The sequence below is a fragment of the Epinephelus lanceolatus genome, chromosome 8 (genome assembly GCF_041903045.1).
Source record: "Epinephelus lanceolatus isolate andai-2023 chromosome 8, ASM4190304v1, whole genome shotgun sequence".
NCBI classification, from domain to species: Eukaryota; Metazoa; Chordata; class Actinopteri; order Perciformes; family Serranidae; genus Epinephelus; species Epinephelus lanceolatus.
The window spans coordinates 14765-35156 of NC_135741.1; the positions used below are offsets into that span (position 1 = coordinate 14765).

Here is a 20392-nt window from a genome sequence, read left to right on the forward strand (position 1 = left end):
TGCTGACAGCAGTATTTGACTATGAACACATGAATGTCTCTATCTAGAGTCATTGTTTGATTTATCTGTTCTGGGCTACTGTAAAAACATGACAATGCAACATGGTGGTCTCTGTAGAGGTGAGGATCAGGTCTGGGTTTACAGGTGAGGTTCAGGTCTGTGTTTACAGGTGAGGTTCAAATCTCACTTTAAATAAATTCAGTGTCTGTGAAACATTAAAGCAAATTCATCTTTAATTTTTATTTGAATTCATCAGATTTTAATTTTTATCAAAGACATTATTCCATCGGTTGTTTTTCCTACATGGTTCAGTCCAGTGTGATTCTGGTGGTCTGGGTTCTTGGGGATCTCATTGAACTGGAACAAAAGTGTTTTGGGGTTCCTGTGTGACTGTAACACTGCTGCTGCTTTCCCAAACTGTGAGTCCACCAGGTCTTTGGGTTCTGGTGGTTCTGATCCTGAAGTCCATTTGACGTCTTTAGGTTATCGTGTTTCCATCTTCCTGATTCTGGTGATAATCCTTGTTATGTCTTCCTGAATATCCCTGGTGTGTCCCTGGCCTTTTGGTTCTTCAGGTTCTGTGTGGTCTCAGTCCTTCCTGTTCTGACAGCTGCAGGTTTTGTAGCTGTCTGCTGACCTGGTCCTCTGTGTTCTGCTGGTTCTGGTTCTGCTGGTTCTGCTCCTGATAAAAAGGAAACACTGTTGTTACTGTCAACAAAAATCTTTACATCGAAACCACCGGACATTCTGATCCGAAGGTTCTGTTAGGCTCAGAGGACATTAGGGTGATGAGGTGAGAAGAACTGAAGATGTAAATCTTTAACTCAAACCAGACACTGTGTGTGTGTGTGTGTGTGTGTGTGTGTGTGTGTGTGTGTGTGTGTCTGTCTGTCTGTCTGTCTGTCTGTCTGATGTGTGTGTGTGTGTGTGTGTGTGTGTGTGTGTTCTTCTCCAGAGAGTCGCCACCTTGTCGTGGTGGAGAGGCTTGTGCGTACCAAAGATACCAAGAGCATTGCCCTCCGGAACCGAGCTCCTGGTAGGGTCACCCATAGTGGTAAGTTTGAGGGGGAGGTGCCAGACAAAGCGTGTCTCAAGAAATACCCCAACAGCAGAGCAGGCGGAGGATGGTGTCTGGGTAACATGTGGACTATCACAACGGCTGTATTGGTGGAAGAAGGCTGCAGCAGAGGGGCGCGTCCAGCTGTCATGGAGTCCATGCCGTTGGAAACAGGCTGCCTCTGTCAAGGATGGTGTGGTGGCTGACTGTGCACCAGTCTCCCCACTTTAAAAGAAGTCACGCACAGGCATCCTCCTGCAGTGGAAACTCCATCTGCACACCCCATTTCCCTTTTTTTTGTTTTTTTTCCTACTTGTCTGCATTGGTCTTCATAGCTTAGCACCACTAAAGGGTGTAAGCTTCTTGTGAAGATTGATGCACTGTTTAATCTTGCAGTCAAGTATTTTATACCCATAATGCGTGGTTGTGACCGTCACCCACCCTCCCTGGAGACTAGCCTAACAGCCTTTATTGGAAAAACTTCACACCCCATTTCCCAAGCCCTGTGGCGATAAGTGAGTGGCAACGGGGGCAGGACCAAGAAGTCTGGGAGCTCCTTGTCACAAACTGGCACACAGGCAGTGGGTCAAGTTGAGTTGCCAAACTCTTGGACTGGGGCAGGAGAGTTCTCCAGTACCTTCACCAATGCCTGAGCAGCCCTGTTTAAGGACCACACTGCTTACCCCAGTAGGAGAGGGAGCTAGAAAAGGTGCCCTAATATTTCATCTGCCTCACCTCTATCCTGGCTGGGTTACCAGTGGGATCTCCTCCATGAGGTCAGAAACAGAGAAAACTTCAATTTGGTGCCTGGAATGTGTGCACCCTCCTCAACAGTGACTCCAGTGGGCAGCCAGAGAGACGTACAGCCTTCGTTGCAAGGAAACTATGGAAGTTTAATGTCGGCATTGCAGATCTCTCTGAGACCAGACTGGCAGATGAAGGACAACTGAGAGAGGAAAAGGAAGGATACACCTTTTTTGGAAGGGCAGGCCTGCTGGAGAACCTAGGATATATGGTGTTGGATTTGCCATCAAAAACAACCTGGTGTGACCACTTTCTGAACTACCACAGGGCATCAGCGAATGCCTAATGACAGCCCGGCTGAAACTGGACAGCAACCAGTTGCAATGCTTATGCTCCCACTCTGAAGTCACAAGACAACATCAAAGAAGCCTTCTATGTCAGCCTGGAAAACATTCTGTCAGCCATCCCAAAAGAAGATAAAATCATTCTCCTTGGGGAGTTTAATGCTAGAGTAGGCCGGGATTATACAACATGGGGTGACACCATTGGAAGAGAGCAAGTAGGTAATATCAACTCCAATGGTGTTCTCCTCCTGTCCAACTGTGCACAGCACAATCTCACTGTTACCAGCACTCTTTTATGGCAAAGGAATAAATTCAAAACATCCTGGATGCAACCCCCGATCCAAACACTGGCATCTGATTGACTACGTCATTGTTCGAGCCAGGGACAGGCGTGATGTACACCTCACAAAAGCAATGACTGGTACAGATGGATGCTGGACAGACCATCGTCTCATCTGCTCAACCATGACCCTCAGACTCATGCCAAAAAGAAGAGGGAGGTGAAAGCAATGTTGCCTTGCCATAAACACCAAGAATCTTGAAACACCTGGCACCCAAGAGCTCCTTGAAGCTGCACTAACAGACAGCCTGCCATCACAGTACCCTAACAATGTCAAAGCACATTGGAGCGCACTGAAATCCTCCATCCTGACTATTGGCAAGAAAGTGCTGGGCCTAAAACCTAACAGGAACCAGGCCTTGTGCATGGCAGAAACACATCACCTGCCACACCAAAAGGCAAGCCCACTCTACAGCCAAGGCCATTATTCAGCGCTGAACGAGGGAACTTAAAAACAAATGGTGGACAGAGAAAGCTCGCGAAATTCAACATCTTGCCAACATAGGGAACACCAGGAGATTCTTCAGTGCCACCAAATCAATATATGGACCCAGCCACCGTGGATCCGACCCCCTTTGGTCCAAAGACAGGAAGAAGATCATGAGGTCAAGACCCACTGGAGAGAACACTTTGAGGATCTGTTAAACCAGGAAACAACTGTCGATGAGGAGGTTCTTAACAGTATTCCACAACTTCCCATGAGTGAGGATATGGCTGACCCACCAAGCCTGATGGAGGTATGTAATGCCATCTCAGCAATGCGGAACAACAAAGCCACTGGCACTGATGCGATCCCTGCTGAGATTCTGAAGGCTGGAGGGGCTAACCTCCATCAGCATATACATGCACTTATCAGGAAGATCTGGGACCTAGAGGTTATACTATCAGGCCTCAGAAATGCCCTCATTGTCATTGTCAAAGCAGACTGTGGGAACTACAGGGGAATATCACTTCTGTCCGCTACAGGGAAGATCTTTGCTCACATCCTTTTTAAGAGACTCTTCAGAAGAGATCTTTCCTGAATCCCTGTGTGGTTTCTGTCTTGCCCATGGTACAACTGACATGATCTTCACAGCCAGACAGCTACAAGAAAAATGCAAGGAGCAGAAGCAACCATTATACATGGCCTTCATAGATCTCACCAAAGCCTTTGACTCAGTCAACCATCAGGCCCTCTGGACAATCTTATCCAAATTTGGATGTCCAGAAATGTAGATCAGGGTCCTGAGACTAATACATGACAACATGTCAGCTGCTGTCCTCTACCATGGCAGCGAGACTGAACCCTTTCAGGTGGAAACTGGTGTCAAGCAAGAAAGTATCATTGTCCCCACCCTGTTCACAGTTTTCATAGCCGCCATCCTCCATTTTGTTGGAAACAGTGCACCCCGCAGTGTCCAGATAATCTACAGAAAAGATGGTGATTTATTCAACATAAACAGATTCAAAGCCAAATGTAAGGTCCTCCATATTTCCATCATGGAGTTACAATATGCAGATGACAATGCTGTAGTAGCCCATACAGAAGAAGCTCTTCAGGCCACCCTCAATGCTTTTGCAAGGGTCTTTGAAAATCCTGACCTACACTGAACAAAAACATAAACGCAACACTTGTTTTTGCTCCAATTTTTCATGAGCTGAACTCAGAGATCACAACGCGCGTGCACTCTGCTCAGACACACATGAAACAGCCACATATATGCAAAATATAACAAATAAAAATATGATTACAATGTGAAAGGTTATTATTGTGCACATTAAAATATTGATCAATAACACGTCTTAATAGTCAGTCATTAATCAGAATTATCTAATCGCAGTAATAATAATCATCATAATCCCGGAGGTCCAAGCTTGCAGTATCCGACTGCGAGCAGACCTGCACGGGCTGATGATGCATAGCCTGTAAAATGAGCTTGTCTTTCCCAGTTGAATTGTGACCATTTTGGCATGTAAATCACAAAATCAAAGATGTGAAAACATTTGATGAACTTTATTTTGACATAAACACAACAATAACCAGCTTCTGTGAACTAAAAACGTAAACTTATAGCCCTACAAATACAAATGTATACGTAAAAAAAAAAAAAGCTTTTACAATGTAAAACTGAAGATCATCTTGTCAGGAGGAGGAGGAGGATGAAGGGGGAGGATGACCCCAGCTCCGCAGCCAGCGCGCAGCCAGACCAGACGGCCCGGGTGCAGCCACGGGACCAGCCATTCCTGCACCTTCAGGCGGGGTGTTCAGGATGCTGGAGAGGGAGCTGGGCTCTCTAACCTCCCGGGTTAAAATAAAATAAATTGAATGATTTACAATTTGTTGACAGCGTTTCTCTTGTGCATGCGCACTCTCTCTTTCTCTCTCGCAGCAGGGGCGGACTGGCCATCTGGAGGTTCTGGAGAATCACAGAACGGCCGGTACTCCAGGACGGCCGGCAGCCGCCACAGAGTCATCACCGTTTTTTTTGTTTGTTTCTTTCTTTCTTTTTTCTCCCTGATAATCTACTGTTCCACGTCCAGTCTGCTAGGTGGCAGCCTTTAAATTGGATGCCAGCAGGCCCATAGATATCTATGAGCCGGCCGGCCGCCAATCAAATTGAAGAAGAAGGAAGCGCATACCATATGCGCACCAGTTGTTGTGGGCTGGGCCGAGTCAAAGTCCAGGGCTGTTTTTTAGTCCCAGTCCACCCCTGTCTCGCAGTCTCACTCTGTTTCTTTTCTTTTGACTTTTCTAAGATGACAGATGCTGAATATATACTCCCTATCTGATGCTGTGACTGTTTGTGGCTGGCTGAGAGGGATGTGAACTTATTAGTTTGCAGCTGTGTTAATCAAATCAGATTGGGTTTCCATTATGCGTGCCAAACAGTGCCAATCCCCTTTGATCTGACATCACATGTGACGGGACAGTCGATATAGAGATACATTTATCGTCTCCTCAGCTGTAAAACGCTCACTCTTTCCAGTTGGTAGGTAAAACATTTTCTATACATACAAAAGACCATTTCCCTCAAATATTGTTCACAAATATGTCTAAATCTGTGTTAGTGAGCACTTCTCCTTTGCCGAGACAATCCATCCCACCTCACAGGTGTGGCATATCAAGATGCTGATTAGACAGCATGATTATTGCACAGGTGTGCCTTAGGCTGGCCACAATAAAAGGCCACTCTGAAATGTTCAGTTTTATCACACAGCACAATGCCACAGATGTCACAAGTTTTGAGGGAGCGTGCAATTTGCATGCTGACTGCAGGAATGTCCACCAGAGCTGTTGCCCGTGAATTGAATGTTCATTTCTCTACCATAAGCCAAAGCTCCAAAGGCGTTTCAGACAATTTGGCAGTACATCCAACCGGCCTCACAACCGCAGACCACGTGTCACCACACCAGCCTAGGACCTCCACATCCAGCATGTTCACCTCCAAGATCGTCTGAGACCAGTCACCTGGACAGCTGCTGCAACATTCGGTTTCCATAACCAAAGAATTTCTGCACAAACTGTCAGAAACCGTCTCAGGGAAGCTCATCTGCATGCTCGTCGTCCTCATCGGGGTCTCGACCTGACTGCAGTTCGTCGTCGTAACCAACTTGAGTGGACAAATGCTCACATTCGATGGCGTCTGGCACATTGGAGAGGTGTTCTCTTCACGGATGAATCCCGGTTTTCACTGTTCAGGGCAGATGGCAGACAGCGTGTGTGGCGTCGTGTGGGTGAGCAGTTTGCTGATGTCAACGTTGTGGCCCATGGTGGCGGTGGGGTTATGGTATGGGCAGGCGTATGTTATGGACAACGAACACAGGTGCATTTTATTTATGGCATTTTGAATGCACAGAGGTACCGTGACGAGATCCTGGGCCCATTGTTGTTAATATAAATATGGGGCCGTGCATAACATGATAATGCATGGCCCCATGTTGCAAGGATCTGTACACAATTCCTGGAAGCTGAAAACATCCCAGTTCTTGCATGGCCAGCATACTCACCGGACATGTCACCCATTGAGCATGTTTGGGATGCTCTGGATCGGCATATACGACAGTGTGTTCCAGTTCCTGCCAATATCCAGCAACTTCGCACAGCCATTGAAGAGGAGTGGACCAACATTCCACAAGCCACAATCAACAACCTGATCAACTCTATGTGAAGGAGATGTGTTGCATTGTGTGAGGCAAATGGTGGTCACACCAGATGCTGACTGGTTTTCTGACCCCCCCCCCCCCCCCCCCCCAGACCCCCCCAATAAAGCAAAACTGAACATTTCAGAGTGGCCTTTTATTGTGGCCAGCCTAAGGCACACCTGTGCAATAATCATTCTGTCTAATCAGCATCTTCATATGCCACACCTGTGAGGTGGGCTGGATTATCTCAGCAAAGGACAAGTGCTCACTAGCACAGATTTAGACAGATTTGTGAACAATATTTGAGGGAACTGGTCTTTGTTGTGTATAGAAAATGTTTTAGATCTTTGAGTTCAGCTCATGAAAAATGGGAGCAAAAACAAAAGTGTTGCATTTATATTTTTGTTCAGTGTACTTGCCAGGACCAAGCTGCTTGTGTACAAAGCAGTCATACTGCCAACACTCCTCTATGGTGCAGAGGCATCAACCACTTATAGTAGGCATTCAAGAACACTTGAGTCCTACCATCAGAGATGCCTACAGAAAATCCTGCGTGTGAGCTGGGAAGATTAGAAGACAAACACCAGCATCTTATAGGAGGCAAATACAGACAGCATCACCACCACCATCACTAAGCACCAACTCGGATGGACAGGCCACGTAATACGGATGCCTGATACCTGCCTTCCAAAACAAGTCCTCTGCTCTGAACTCTCCACTGCTCAGTGTGCACCTGGAGACCAGAAAAGGCTCTACAAGGACAACATCAGAACCAATCTCAAAAAATTCAACATAAACAGCTCAAAGTGGGACGCTACTGTTAGTCAAAGACCTGCATGGAGAAACTGGCTGCATAAAGATGCCACTTTCCATGAAGATCATCTCCAACAGGCTGCCCAAATCAAGCAGCAGCAAAGGAAGCAGAGGTTCTCCACTAAGCAGGTCCCCACACATCCCACCTACAGCACCCAACATCTATGCCCACACTGCAAGAAAGTTTGTGTAGGTGTGTCTGTGTGGGATGCATGTGTGTGTGTGTGTGTGTGTATGTGTGCGTGTGTGTGTGTTTGTTGTGGTGTGGGACCTGTAACTGGGAGCTGTACTGGGACAGGGTGGAATACAGGAACTGGTACTGCTCTGTGGTCTGGATCATTCCACCCCTGCAGAGGATGAGGAGGACAGAGGACAGGTCAGAGAGACTGGAAGGACAGATCAAATACAGAGAGACAGGAGGAGGACGACAGGAGTAGGACAGGAGAGGAGGAAGACAGGAGGAGTAGGACAGGAGAGGAGGAGGAGGGCAGGTGATTGTTTTTAACCTACCTGTCCAGTCGAAGCTGACAAACTGTCTCCAGGATGTCCACCTGTCCAGTGTCTCTGAGCTGCTGAACGCCAATACTGCTGACAATGAAACAACCTGTCCTCCCAATACCTGCACTGAGGACAGGACAGGAGAACAGAAGAGGAGGACAGGGGGACAGCAGTACAGCGGGAGGACAGGGGGTCAGGGGGACAGGAGGACAGGACAGGAGGACACAGGACAGGAATGGTTTGAGAGTCTCCTAAATGACCATAAGGACAGACAAAAATCTGAATTCCATTTAATTCAGGACAACAAACAACAACAAAAACAACAATAACACACAACAGACTGACAGATCAAACATCAAACAACAACAACAACAACACAATAGCAAACAACAGACAACAACAATCAACAATAGACAAGAACAGACAACAAAAACAACAACAGTAATAAAAAACAACAACAACAATGATAAACAAACAACAACAATGACAACAACAACAACAATAATAAAACAATAACAAACAGTAACAGCAACAAACAACAATAACAGACAACAACAGAGGCCTGTACTACGAAGCAGGATGTGGAGTTAGCAAGGTAACTTCAAGGTTATTCTGAATTTACAGTACAATGAAGCTGGTTGTCTTTGTACCAGAATAAATCACCATGGTAACTGATGCTGAACAGCTGACCTGAGGGGTATTCCAGAAAGCAGATTTAGTGAAAACTCTGAGTAGGACTATATTAACCCTGAGATGAGGGAAACTCTGGGTTTTCAGTTCCAGACAGAGAGGTAAGTCAAACTCTGAGTCAATCACCATGGCAACTGACTCTGTGAACCTAACCTGCTCACTAGCAGGTTTTCTACAAGAAACCCTGAGTTCAACCTGTCTCCTCCCTACTGCCGAGCCTGAAGCAAGCTGGCAGACACACATGGGTTGTTCGTATGTAGGCAGAATTAATTCACAATGCTTTACGCTGGGAGAGGATCTTCAGACCCCGTCTAGATGTGCTGTCTTTCCCCAATGAATATCTGTTTGAATCGTACCGTTTTTCATTAGGCTCAATCATTTACCGGCCACACATACCAAATCTGATCTATCAGGCTCCTCTCCAGTGGAATCATCTTCCTGTTGCGGTCCAGGAGGCAGACACCATCTCCACATTTAAGACTAGACTTAAGACTTTCCTCTTTGATAAAGCTTATAGTCTAGTCTGTCGGGGGACCTCCTATAATACACCGGGCACCTTCTCTCCTTCTCTCTCTCTCTCTCTCTCTCTCATGTCCTGTTACTGCATGTCACTAACTCGGCTTCTTCTCCGGAGCCTTTGTGCTCCACTGTCTCTCAAGTTAACTCATATCACAGCGGTGCCTGGACAGCGTGACGTGTGTGGTTGTGCTGCTGCCGTGGTCCTGCCAGATGCCTCCTGCTGCTGCTGCCATCATTAGTCATACTTCTACTGTTATTAAACACATATGATTATTGTCACATATTTATACTGTCAGATATTAATATATACTTTCAACATATTGTTTCACAGTAGCCAGAATTATAATTATAATACTATTACTTTCATTAATGTTGTTGTAAGCTACTGTCATTATCGTCTGTCCTGCATCTCTCTCTCTCTCTCTCCCTCTCTCTCTCTCTCCCTCCTAGGGACAGAGGGATGTTGTATGCTGTAAAGCCCTGTGAGGCAAATTGTGATTTGTGATATTGGGGTTTATAAATAAAACTGACTGATTCATTGATTGACACACCGCAGACATGCGCTCTCATCAGACCAAATGCTGTGCATCGCGTTACGTTTCGGGGTATGATAGTTTTAATGGATTCAAATTTCAAATAAGTTATCAACCATCTATATGTGCTTAAAATAGCTGCTGAAATTAGCAAGGATTCTTTTTTGATATTTTTTGGGGGGTATTTTGCCTTAAACTGACAGGACAGTTAAGCGTGAAAGGGGGAGGGAAACAGAGGGAGTGACATGCAGCAAGGTGCCACAGGCCGGAGTCGAAGCCAGGCCACTGCGCCAAAACCAACCTATATATGGGACGCCTGCTCTATCCACTGAGCCACCAACATCCCGTCAAAGACGATCCTGCTTGTTAAATTTCCCATGCTGCCTCTCTCTCCTTGGCAGCTTTAGCACTGTTAGGTGTTTTTTACAGAGATCATTTACACACTAAACACATGATTTTAACACGATTTGAAATTATTGAGTTTATTTCAGTGACTGCTTTTGCTCTCTGATTCATCACTGCAGCTCAGAAGACATGAGACACCTGTGTGATGATAAAACGGATCATATTTTATTAGTAAAATAATCCTCACACTGTTAATCAGCTCCTGTTATTATAAATGTCATATGTCAGTCAGACAGACCTCATCAGTCATTAACTACTTCTCCATTCTTTACTTCAGCAGCAGAAACAGTCTGGTGTTACTTTAACAGTTTATGACATTTGAAACAAAACCTTTTAATAAATCAGGTTCACAGTCGTGAACTTTAAACATTTTCTCACATCGTTCACACAATCACCAAAATCTGTATCTTTTCAGGAACCAACCTGCAGTGGACAACGATTGGTCCAGGACTGAGGGCGGGAGCTGTGATTGGCTGAGAGCCGAGTGGTAGGAAGGACTTGCTGTATGTCTCCACCTCCTCCACCATTCTCAGAAGAGGAGCAGTGCATTGTGGGATGTGGTGGTCAGGCCAAGAAGTAAACCAGTAGTGTCTGATAGGACGACGCTCAGAACATAGCTACACACACACACACACACACACAGTTGCACAACTATGAATCATCTTTACATTACGGTACAATAGTACAATACAATTTATTGTCCCCATAGGGAAATTTGTTTTGGACTCATGCTGTGCACAACATGCCTTCACAGTGTGATAAAACAAGCTACATAATAAACTGCACATATCCCACATTGCACATTACAAGATATACATACAAATACATAACACATATTGCACATGCACTATTTAAAAAGTTTAATGGAGGCAGGAATAAATTAATTTTTAAAATCGGTTAAGTTTGCAGTGGGGAACTCTATATCATCTGCCAGAGGGCAAGAGCTGATATTCTACGTGCAGTATATGTGATGGGTCAGTCAGTATCCTCTGACCTTGCCAAAAAAAGAGATTGCTCTTAAATTGACTGGAGGGACTGGTATTTGGTTCTCCCATCATCTTCATGGCTGTTTGTACCAGACGGGCCAGCATAGTTTTCAGTTGTACAGTAATGTTTCCAAACCATGCTGACATGCCATATCTGATCACACTTTCTAATGCAGCCAATAAACCCTTAAACCCCGTCATGTTGTAACAATTGAAAGTGACCAGCAGACGGAGCTGCAGCTCTTCTTGATTCACCTGTACAGGTAAGATGGAGTGTTGCAGGTTAACAGAAGTCATGTTGTTGTTTTTGATGTCACAGCATCTGTGTGATTGATGGATGAACAGTGTAATTTCCTCCAGAGCGCAGCCGCATTATCTCTGATTCATGTTGATAACATTTCCTGTGCTGTGGAAACTCTGATGTGTTTGAACACGTTTAATCTATTATGATGAAATCAAATGTCAGTGAACCTTGACAAGAACTGACAATGTTCAATGTTTTTTTTATTTAGACTTTTTACAGAGAACTTCTAAAACTAGAAAATGCTTTGATTAATTAATAACACCAGTAAAAGTCCTGCATCCAAGATCTTATTTAAATAAGAGCACAAAAGTATTGCCATCAAATTTTACTTTTTTATAAGTACCAAAAGTAAAAGTACTCATTACACAGAACGGCAGATTTCAGAATAAATATTATGAACTAATAATGATAATACTTACTGTATTCATTTATCATAATTATTGATGCATGAATGTGTTGATCTGTTTAATGCTGCAGCTCATTGTAATGACTGTATACTGATTTGAATTTCCCCTCATGGATTAGTTTTATTCTAACTGATAACTACACTCCCTGCCCTTTGGTTCTATGACTCCGCCCACCAGTGCGCCCTTTGGCCGTATGATTCCGCCCACCAGCCCAACCCATGGTTATATGACTCCGCCCACCAGCCCGTCCTTTGGTTGTGTGACTCTGCCCACCAGCCCAACTCATGGTTGTATGACTCTGCCCACCAGCCCAACCCATGGTTATATGACTCTGCCCACCAGTGCGCCCTTTAGTTGTATGACTCCGCCCACCAGTCCACCCTGTGGTTGTATGACTCCGCCCACCAGTCCAGTGTCTCTGACAGTCTCCATACATGTCAGTGAAAACATGGATGCTTCACACACAGAAGATCTATACAATCAGCACAGTTTCAAGATTAGAGTCACCAATTCAGTATCTGACCAAATGTCTCCCCTTCTGTTCCTGAGATATGACGTTAAAACATGATGATGTCACAGTCAAGCTGACCTTTGACCTTCATTATTTTATCCTGTTAGACATTTGTTTCAAGTTTGGTCAGAATTAGTGAATGAATGACTGACCTTTGACCACTAAATTCTAATCAGTTCTTTGTTTGTTTTAGCTTCTCTGCATTGGCTCCCTGTAAAATCCAGAACTGAATTTAAAATCCTACTGTTAACTTATAAAGCTCTAAATGGTCAAGCTCCGTCATATCTTAGAGAGCTCATAGTGCCATATTATCCCACCAGAACACTGCGCTCTGAGAACGCAGGGTTACTCGAGGTCCCTAAAGTCTCCAAAACTAGATCAGGAGCCAGAGCCTTCAGCTATCAGGCTCCTCTGCTGTGGAATCATCTTCCTGGTGCGGTCCGGGAGGCAGACACCGTCTCCACATTTAAGACTAGACTTAAGACTTTCCTCTTTGATAAAGCTTATAGTTAGGGCTGGCTCAGGCTTGCCCTGTACCAGCCCCTAGTTAGGCTGACTTAGGCCTAGTCTGCCGGAGGACCCCCCTATTATACACCGGGCTCCTTCTCTCTCTCTCTCTCTCTCTCTCTCTCTCATTGTGTCATACGGATTACTATTAATTTATTATGCTGATCTGTTCTGTACGACATCTATTGCACGTCTGTCCGTCCTGGAAGAGGGATCCCTCCTCAGTTGCTCTTCCTGAGGTTTCTAACGTTTTTTTCCCCCGTTAAAGGATTTTTCTGGGGAGTTTTTCCTGATCAGCTGTGAGGGTCATAAGGACAGACGGATGTCGTATGTTGTAAAGCCCTGAGAGGCAAATTTTGATTTGTGATATTGGGCTTTATAAATAAAATTGAATTGAAATTGTTAAGTACGAGCGGATGTTTTTACCAAATTCCAGGAAACTCCCTCAAGGTATTCTCTAGAAATCATGTTCATGAGAATGGGACAGACAGATAGACGGACAATCTGAAAACATAAAGCCTCAGGCATCAACAATGAATTCTAATTTATTCCTTTATTATATTTTGTATCGTTAATCTGAATCTGTGAAACAACTAAATCTGTTAAATAATCATAATTGAGTAAAAAGTTTGACCCTTAAAGTTTAAAGAGACGTAAAATGGAAATATTTAAAGTAGACTAAAAGTAGAGTACCTCAAACCTGTACTTTACTTGAGTAATGTACCTAGTTTATTGTACCTGGATCTCCATGTCAGTGACGGTGAAACCGTCTTTCTCTCGGCTGTCTTTCACTGTAAGGAGGAATCTGCCGAATTGTCCCGTCTCTCCTTCTTCATCCTCCTTCTCCTCTTCCTCCTCCTCCTCCTTTTCCTCCTCCTCCTCCTTCAGCCTGCTCCTCCTCCTCCTCTCCCTCAGCTGGGGCCAGTACAGCTCACACTTCTGGAAAAGACAGACTCTTTTAGGACACGTCAAGAAAAGGAGACCCTGAGGAGGAGTCGTGTCTCCTCACCTCGTTGTTCTCCTTCAGTCTGGTTACCATGACGATGATGCTGCTCCTCTCCTGCCACACCATGTCCCAGAAGTCCCCAACAGTGTGCAGCATCGGCCCCTGGGTGGCGATGTAGGCCCTTGGAGCTCCTCTGTAACCCTGCAGCATAGAGACCAGGTTTTAGGTTTAGGTTTAGGTTTATTTATTTAGCACACATTAACATCAATGGTGCAAGGAGGGGACGAAGCCCGATGGGCTTGTACAAGAGGTCCACCCCTTTCAATAATCACAATCAATTCAGATTTATAATGCTAACAAATAAACTCTGAAAAATAAGGAGAAAATGTACAAAAATAATCAATATTAAATGGAAAAAAAGAAAAAAAAATGGAGACAAAGTACAGAATAATCATTATCAAGTGGAAGACCATGGAAACAAAATAATCATTGTAGAATCAAAAAATTATGAGACAAGATACATACTGTAAAGAACATCAATGAGGGATTGTCATCATGGAGAAAAGACACTGAATAAAGATGTGAGGCAATGGAGAGGGCAGGAAGTGACTAGATGATTCATGAAAGGATAAGATGTTTTTTAAGCTGCTTTTTAAAGAGTGAGTGGGAAGATAGGGATCTTACTGGGGGAGGTAATCTATTCCATAGCATAGGGCCTCTATAAGACATGTTAAACTGATGATGTGAGGTGCGGGTAAAGGGTAAATATAGATTATTATTATTACTGTGTCTAGTATGGTATGAATGTACATCTAATGAGAAAGTAAAGACATTTTTAAAAGTGTGAGAGAGATCTTGGTTTCTGTAAATAAACTTGTGAATGAACAAACATATCTGATAGATATTCAATTTGTGAATTGGTAAAATAGAATAATGTATAAAACATGGTGCTGATGGAGCATATCTGTTTGAATGTCAGATGAATCTTATGAACCTCTTCTGAATAATACATAATTTCTTGAGATGGTTGGGATATGAAGCTGCCCAGACCATATTACAGTAGTTCAATATTTACCAGACTGCTATTGAAATCCATCAACCGCCTTCAACTTGTTCAAAACACTGCAGCTAGAATTCTCACAAAAACCCGACGGTATGAGCACATCTCCCCTATTCTGGCCTCATTGCACTGGTTACCAGTGGTGTTCAGAATTGATTTTAAAATTTTGTTGTTTGTTCTTAGGTCACTGAACGGCCTCGCCCCATCTTACATTTCTGATCTCCTTACTCCTTACACCCTTCCTCGCACTCTCAGGTCTGCTGACCAGCTGTTACTTTTGGTCCCCAGATCCAGACTTGTGACTGAAGGTAGCAGGCCATACACTGTAAGGGCTCCACAGTTGTGGAATGCACTTCCCTTGGGTATCAAACAAGCTACGTCAGTGTCGTCTTTTAAGACTCTGTTGAAAACTCACTTTTATAGGTTGCTTTTAACTTACAAGTCTTATCTGACCCATGCTTTTAATGTTTCTTTTATTATTCATTGTCTTATCTGTTTATTTTTTGATTGTGTAATACTGGGATGAATTGTGTATTTGTTTTTATGTTTGTGAAGCACTTTGTAAACTTGTTTTTTGAAAAGTGCTATATAAATAAAGTTTATTATAAATAAGGAAACAAAAAGCTATAGTAAAGGGTTAAATGAGCAGAAGGATGAATTAGAGGACACACTCTTCTTAATATGCCCATCAACTTTGTGGACCTTTTGCAAACAAGGTCTATGTGATTTGACCAGTTGAGTTTTTCGTCAACTAATATTAAAAAAATTAAATTAAATTAATTAAAAATTCAGTAGCTTTAACTTGCATAATTTCTGATCCATTAATGAATAATTTTGCTTACTCTTTGGGGTAAGACTTATTTATGTTGCAAAAGATCATTAAGTTACATTTGTTCACGTTAAGCGTTAATTTATTAAGTTGAAACTATTTAGAAATAGAAGATAATTTTTCTTTCACACAGTCAAATAATTGAAGTCATTATGAGTTGCTATAAGATTGGTGTCATCAGCAAATAATACAGGAAGAAGAGTTTTGCAAGACATGGCTGAATCATTTATATAAATCAAAAATAATAAAGGGCCCAGGATTGAACCCTGAGGCACCCCATGTATGATTCTGGAATTGGTAAAAGAGTAGCCATTAAGCGACACATATTGTTCTCTGTTTATTAAGTAATTTTTAAACCAGTTCAGGGCAATATCCTCCACTCCATATCTATTTACTCTGGAAATCAGAATACTGTGATTGACAGTATTGAATGCTTTGCTTAGGTCTATAAAGACCCCAAGGGCAAACTTTCTTTTGTCCATGGCAGTTGAAATTATATTAGTTAGTTAACTAATTTCTCCAATAATTTAGAGATGCAGGGCAGGATGGATATACAGTAGGTCATCAGTATCACCTGTTTTTAAAACGGGGATAACTTTAGCAATTTTAAGATCGAGGGGAATAATTCCAGATTGGAGTGATAAAAACAGAATGTGGGTTAAAGGTTGAATTAAATTATCAATGGTTTCTTTAATCAAAATGCTCTTTATGCCACCATGCCCTGGGGCTGAATTCTTGAATTCCATGATGATATTATGGACTTCCTGTGTAGTTGGAGGATCAAAGGTATTGAAAGGAGGATATTGCCCCTTAATCAAGTTACAAGGGTTCTTATCGGTATCCAAAATACTCGATGCCAGAACAGAGCCAACGTTAACAAAAAAGTTGTTAAAGCCATCAGCTACTTCATTAGGGTTCAAAAGAATCCTCTCTTTCCCATGTATCTCTGTAGGTGCAGCTGCTGCTGATTTCTTACGATTCAACAAAAGATCAATGAGGTTCCAGGTTGACTTGATGTCATTTGAAGCTTGTGTTAATTTATCTACATAGTATGTTTTGTTTTGTTTTTTTTTTTGCTTTCCTTAGATTAGCTATAATTTTGTTTTTATATTTCTTATAGGTTTCTATGTTTAAAGGGTGGGGTTTGTAATAGCTTTCCTATAAAGGTTTTTTTTTTTTTTTTTTTTTTACAGGAGCGTTTCTTCAAATCACGTCAGATCTTCAAATCTTCAGTAATCCAAGGTTTCCCTTTAGAAGAATTAATTTTAGATTTTGAGCTGATCAAAGGAAAATATGATTCCACAGCAGAATATTAATATGTACTAGGAATAAGTGATAAGCTGCATCAACATCTATTAGCCTGAAAACCTCATCCCAAGAGACGTAACTGTTTTTCTTTTTTTCTTTCTTGAGTCTGTGGGCTTCTCTAGCAATATAAGAGTTGTTTTCGTGAGGTGCTTGTTCAGGTAAGCACCGGTCCCCTTCAGCTTGTGTCCTTGCTTCAGTAACTCGGATTTGTATTTTCTATTCACAAACCGTATTATGAACACTGGAGGCTGCTGCGTGGTTTGTTGGTTTGTTTTCGGGGGAGAGTGTGACAAGCCGCTTTGTGTTGGCTTTGAATGGGCAAGTCCCTGCCACCGAGGAATTGAACGACCTGGGTCTCCAGCGTCTCCAACTCGGCCTGCAGAGAATCCAATCCGGTTTCAGCCGAGGCTGTGACGTTTGCATAGGAGTGGTGTCTGGTCTTCAAACCAGTGATTATCACATCATCAATGCATGAGTATTGTTCCAATTCGTCAATTCTTCCTTTCAGATTTTCTATTTCCCGGTCCTTCTCTTTGTTCTTGTTTTTAAGACACTTGCTTTTGGAGGCTGTCCACTTGTTTAATCAGCTTGAGTATCTGTGATTGCTGCGTGGCAATTTTGCCAATCTCCTGTTGTATGATACTCAGAGATTGCTTAATTTCATCCATCTCTTCTTTTACCTTTTTGATGGCGCTCTCCTCTCAAAAATAATCTTGAAGAAGTACTTTTGAACTCCAAACTTTAGTTCAAACAGCTCAGACGAGCTGCACAGGTAATCTCAGTATCAGCCATCTTTACTCTTGGTCACACTTTCAACTTTCAAATTCTTCTTCTTTATTTTCTTTTTTTTTTCTCTTTAAATTTTATATAAACATAAGCTTTGTATTTTACAATGTAAATTGATGAAATTGTATGTTTTATATGGAATATAGTGTAATATATTGTATGTAAGGTGTGGACCACAGGAAGACTGATGATTGCCAAGGCATTCAGTTAATGGGGATCCTTAAAATAAACAAATAAACAATTAACCAATCAGCCAATCAATTAGTCAATCACCAGTGTGTGAATGGTTACTGAGGAGCAGGTGGCACCATGTCTGGCAGCCTCTGTCACCAGTGTGACATTTAGTGTAAAAGTTCTTTGAATGGCCAGACGATTAGAAAGGATCTGTCCATTTACAACTGACTTTGCCTTCAGACAGCTGTTTTTGATGGGACCTGAAGCTCTCTTCAGAGCCAGACTGTTTTCGGTGACTAAACTTTACATGTCTCATTTATACATTTTTCATGTCTTTATTCTTCATAGTTAGAAATATAAAATAACTAACTCTGCATCAAACATTAAAATAAAGACGGTCAGTGAAGTTGACGCAGAAATGAGTCTAATCAACTTTCAGATAACTGCTGTCTTCCTGACGTGTCGTTTGTCAGCTTGTTTTTAACTTTGTCGTGTCCCTTCCACTTTTCAAACCTCACCACATCCTTGACCTGAGAAGACAGGAAGTGAATGATTAAGACGTATCTGCTCATCACAAACAACCGCTGACAGGTCATCAACAAAATTGTACTTTTATATTTTAAAATTATACCAGTGGAAAAAATCTGAAGCTCCTTATTGTATTAAACACAAACACACACACACACACACACACACACACACACACACACACACCGCTGAGGCTGCAGAGTGTGAGGGATGCGTGGGCTGGTGGGGGGAGGGGGGTTGGGGTTTGGTAGTGAGTCAGGGATGTGTCACTTCCTCCCTCACTTCCTGTGGTTTTCCTGGTTGTCAGACTCCCACGCTGAAAAACTGACGGCTCATATCTGAGTTTCTGTTTGTTTAGCTGTCCAACACACACACACACACACACACACACACAATCACACACCGCTGTCTCACTCTGTCATCTTGTTTTCTTTTGGAAACACATTTTTCTTCGCTGTCAATAAACATCTTTAATCAAGAATTAAATGATAAAGAACTAAAGATGATGATGATGCTGATGGTGATGATGATGATGATGATGATATTGATGATGATGGTGATTAGGGCTGTGACCGTAGGTATTTTTTCTCACAACAGTGACGGAGTGACGTATCACCGCGGTATGGTGGTGATACGTCACAGTCCCCCCCAACCCCATCATATGGCATATTCACCTTATTTTTCATGCAAACACGGAGGCAAAACAGAACGCAGCCAGCTTCTGTTTTTTTGTGCAACACTTCCGGTCCAGCACTCTTACCACTGTGTAAATGGGAATTGCGTTGTTGTTTACTTTGTTGAGTTTAGCTATATATATATATATATATATATATATATATATATACAGTACAGGCCAAAAGTTTGGACACACCTTCTCATTCAATGCGTTTTCTTTATTTTCATGACTATTTACATTGTAGATTCTCACTGAAGGCATCAAAACTATGAATGAACACATGTGGAGTTATGTACTTAACAAAAGAAGGTGAAATAACTGAAAACATGTTTTATATTCTAGTTTCTCCAAAATAGCCACCCTTTGCTCTGATTACTGCTTTGCACACTCTTGGCATTCTCTCCATGAGCTTCAAGAGGTAGTCACCTGAAATGGTTTCCACTTCACAGGTGTGCCTTATCAGGGTTAATTAGTGGAATTTCTTGCTTTATCAATGGGGTTGGGACCATCAGTTGTGTTGTGCAGAAGTCAGGTTAATACACAGCCGACAGCCCTATTGGACAACTGTTAAAATTCATATTATGGCAAGAACCAATCAGCTAACTAAAGAAAAACGAGTGGCCATCATTACTTTAAGAAATGAAGGTCAGTCAGTCCAGAAAATTGCAAAAACTTTAAATGTGTCCCCAAGTGGAGTTGCAAAAACCATCAAGTGCTACAACGAAACTGGCACACATGACGACCGACCCAGGAAAGGAAGACCAAGAGTCACCTCTGCTTCTGAGGATAAGTTCATCCGAGTCACCAGCCTCAGAAATCGCAAGTTAACAGCAGCTCAGATCAGAGACCAGATGAATGTCCCACAGAGTTCTAGCAGCAGACCCATCTCTAGAACAACTGTTAAGAGGAGACTGCGCCAATCAGGCCTTCATGGTCAAATAGCTGCTAGGAAACCACTGCTAAGGAGAGGCAACAAGCAGAAGAGATTTGTTTGGGCCAAGAAACACAAGGAATGGACATTAGACCAGTGGAAATCTGTGCTTTGGTCTGATGAGTCCAAATTTGAGATCTTTGGTTCCAACCGCCGTGTCTTTGTGAGACGCAGAAAAGGTGAACGGATGGATTCCACATGCCTGGTTCCCACTGTGAAGCATGGAGGAGGAGGTGTGATGGTGTGGGGGTGTTTTGCTGGTGACACTGTTGGGGATTTATTCAAAATTGAAGGCACACTGAACCAGCATGGCTACCACAGCATCCTGCAGCGACATGCCATCCCATCCGGTTTGCGTTTAGTTGGACGATCAT

General features: G+C 42.8%; 1 protein-coding gene across 3 annotated transcripts in view; it reads right to left on the bottom strand.

Moving 5' to 3' along the window:
- Nucleotides 1–215: 215 nt before the first annotated feature.
- Nucleotides 216–20392, bottom strand: part of LOC117257872 (tyrosine-protein phosphatase non-receptor type 7-like) — a 39328-nt gene continuing 19151 nt past the window's right edge. The window contains exons 7-12 of one of the 3 annotated variants that reach the window (XM_078169680.1): nt 13790–13927; nt 13519–13719; nt 10489–10682; nt 7931–8039; nt 7692–7767; nt 216–682 (exon numbers count right to left, since the gene is read on the bottom strand). In XM_078169680.1, coding sequence (XP_078025806.1) covers nt 525–682; nt 7692–7767; nt 7931–8039; nt 10489–10682; nt 13519–13719; nt 13790–13927 — 876 coding nt within the window. In that variant the 3' untranslated portion in view covers nt 216–524. Of the gene's footprint in view, nt 683–7691; nt 7768–7930; nt 8045–10488; nt 10683–13518; nt 13720–13789; nt 13928–20392 lie in introns of all 3 variants that reach the window. The other 2 variants (XM_033628241.2, XM_078169681.1) reach the window with 2 other exon arrangements.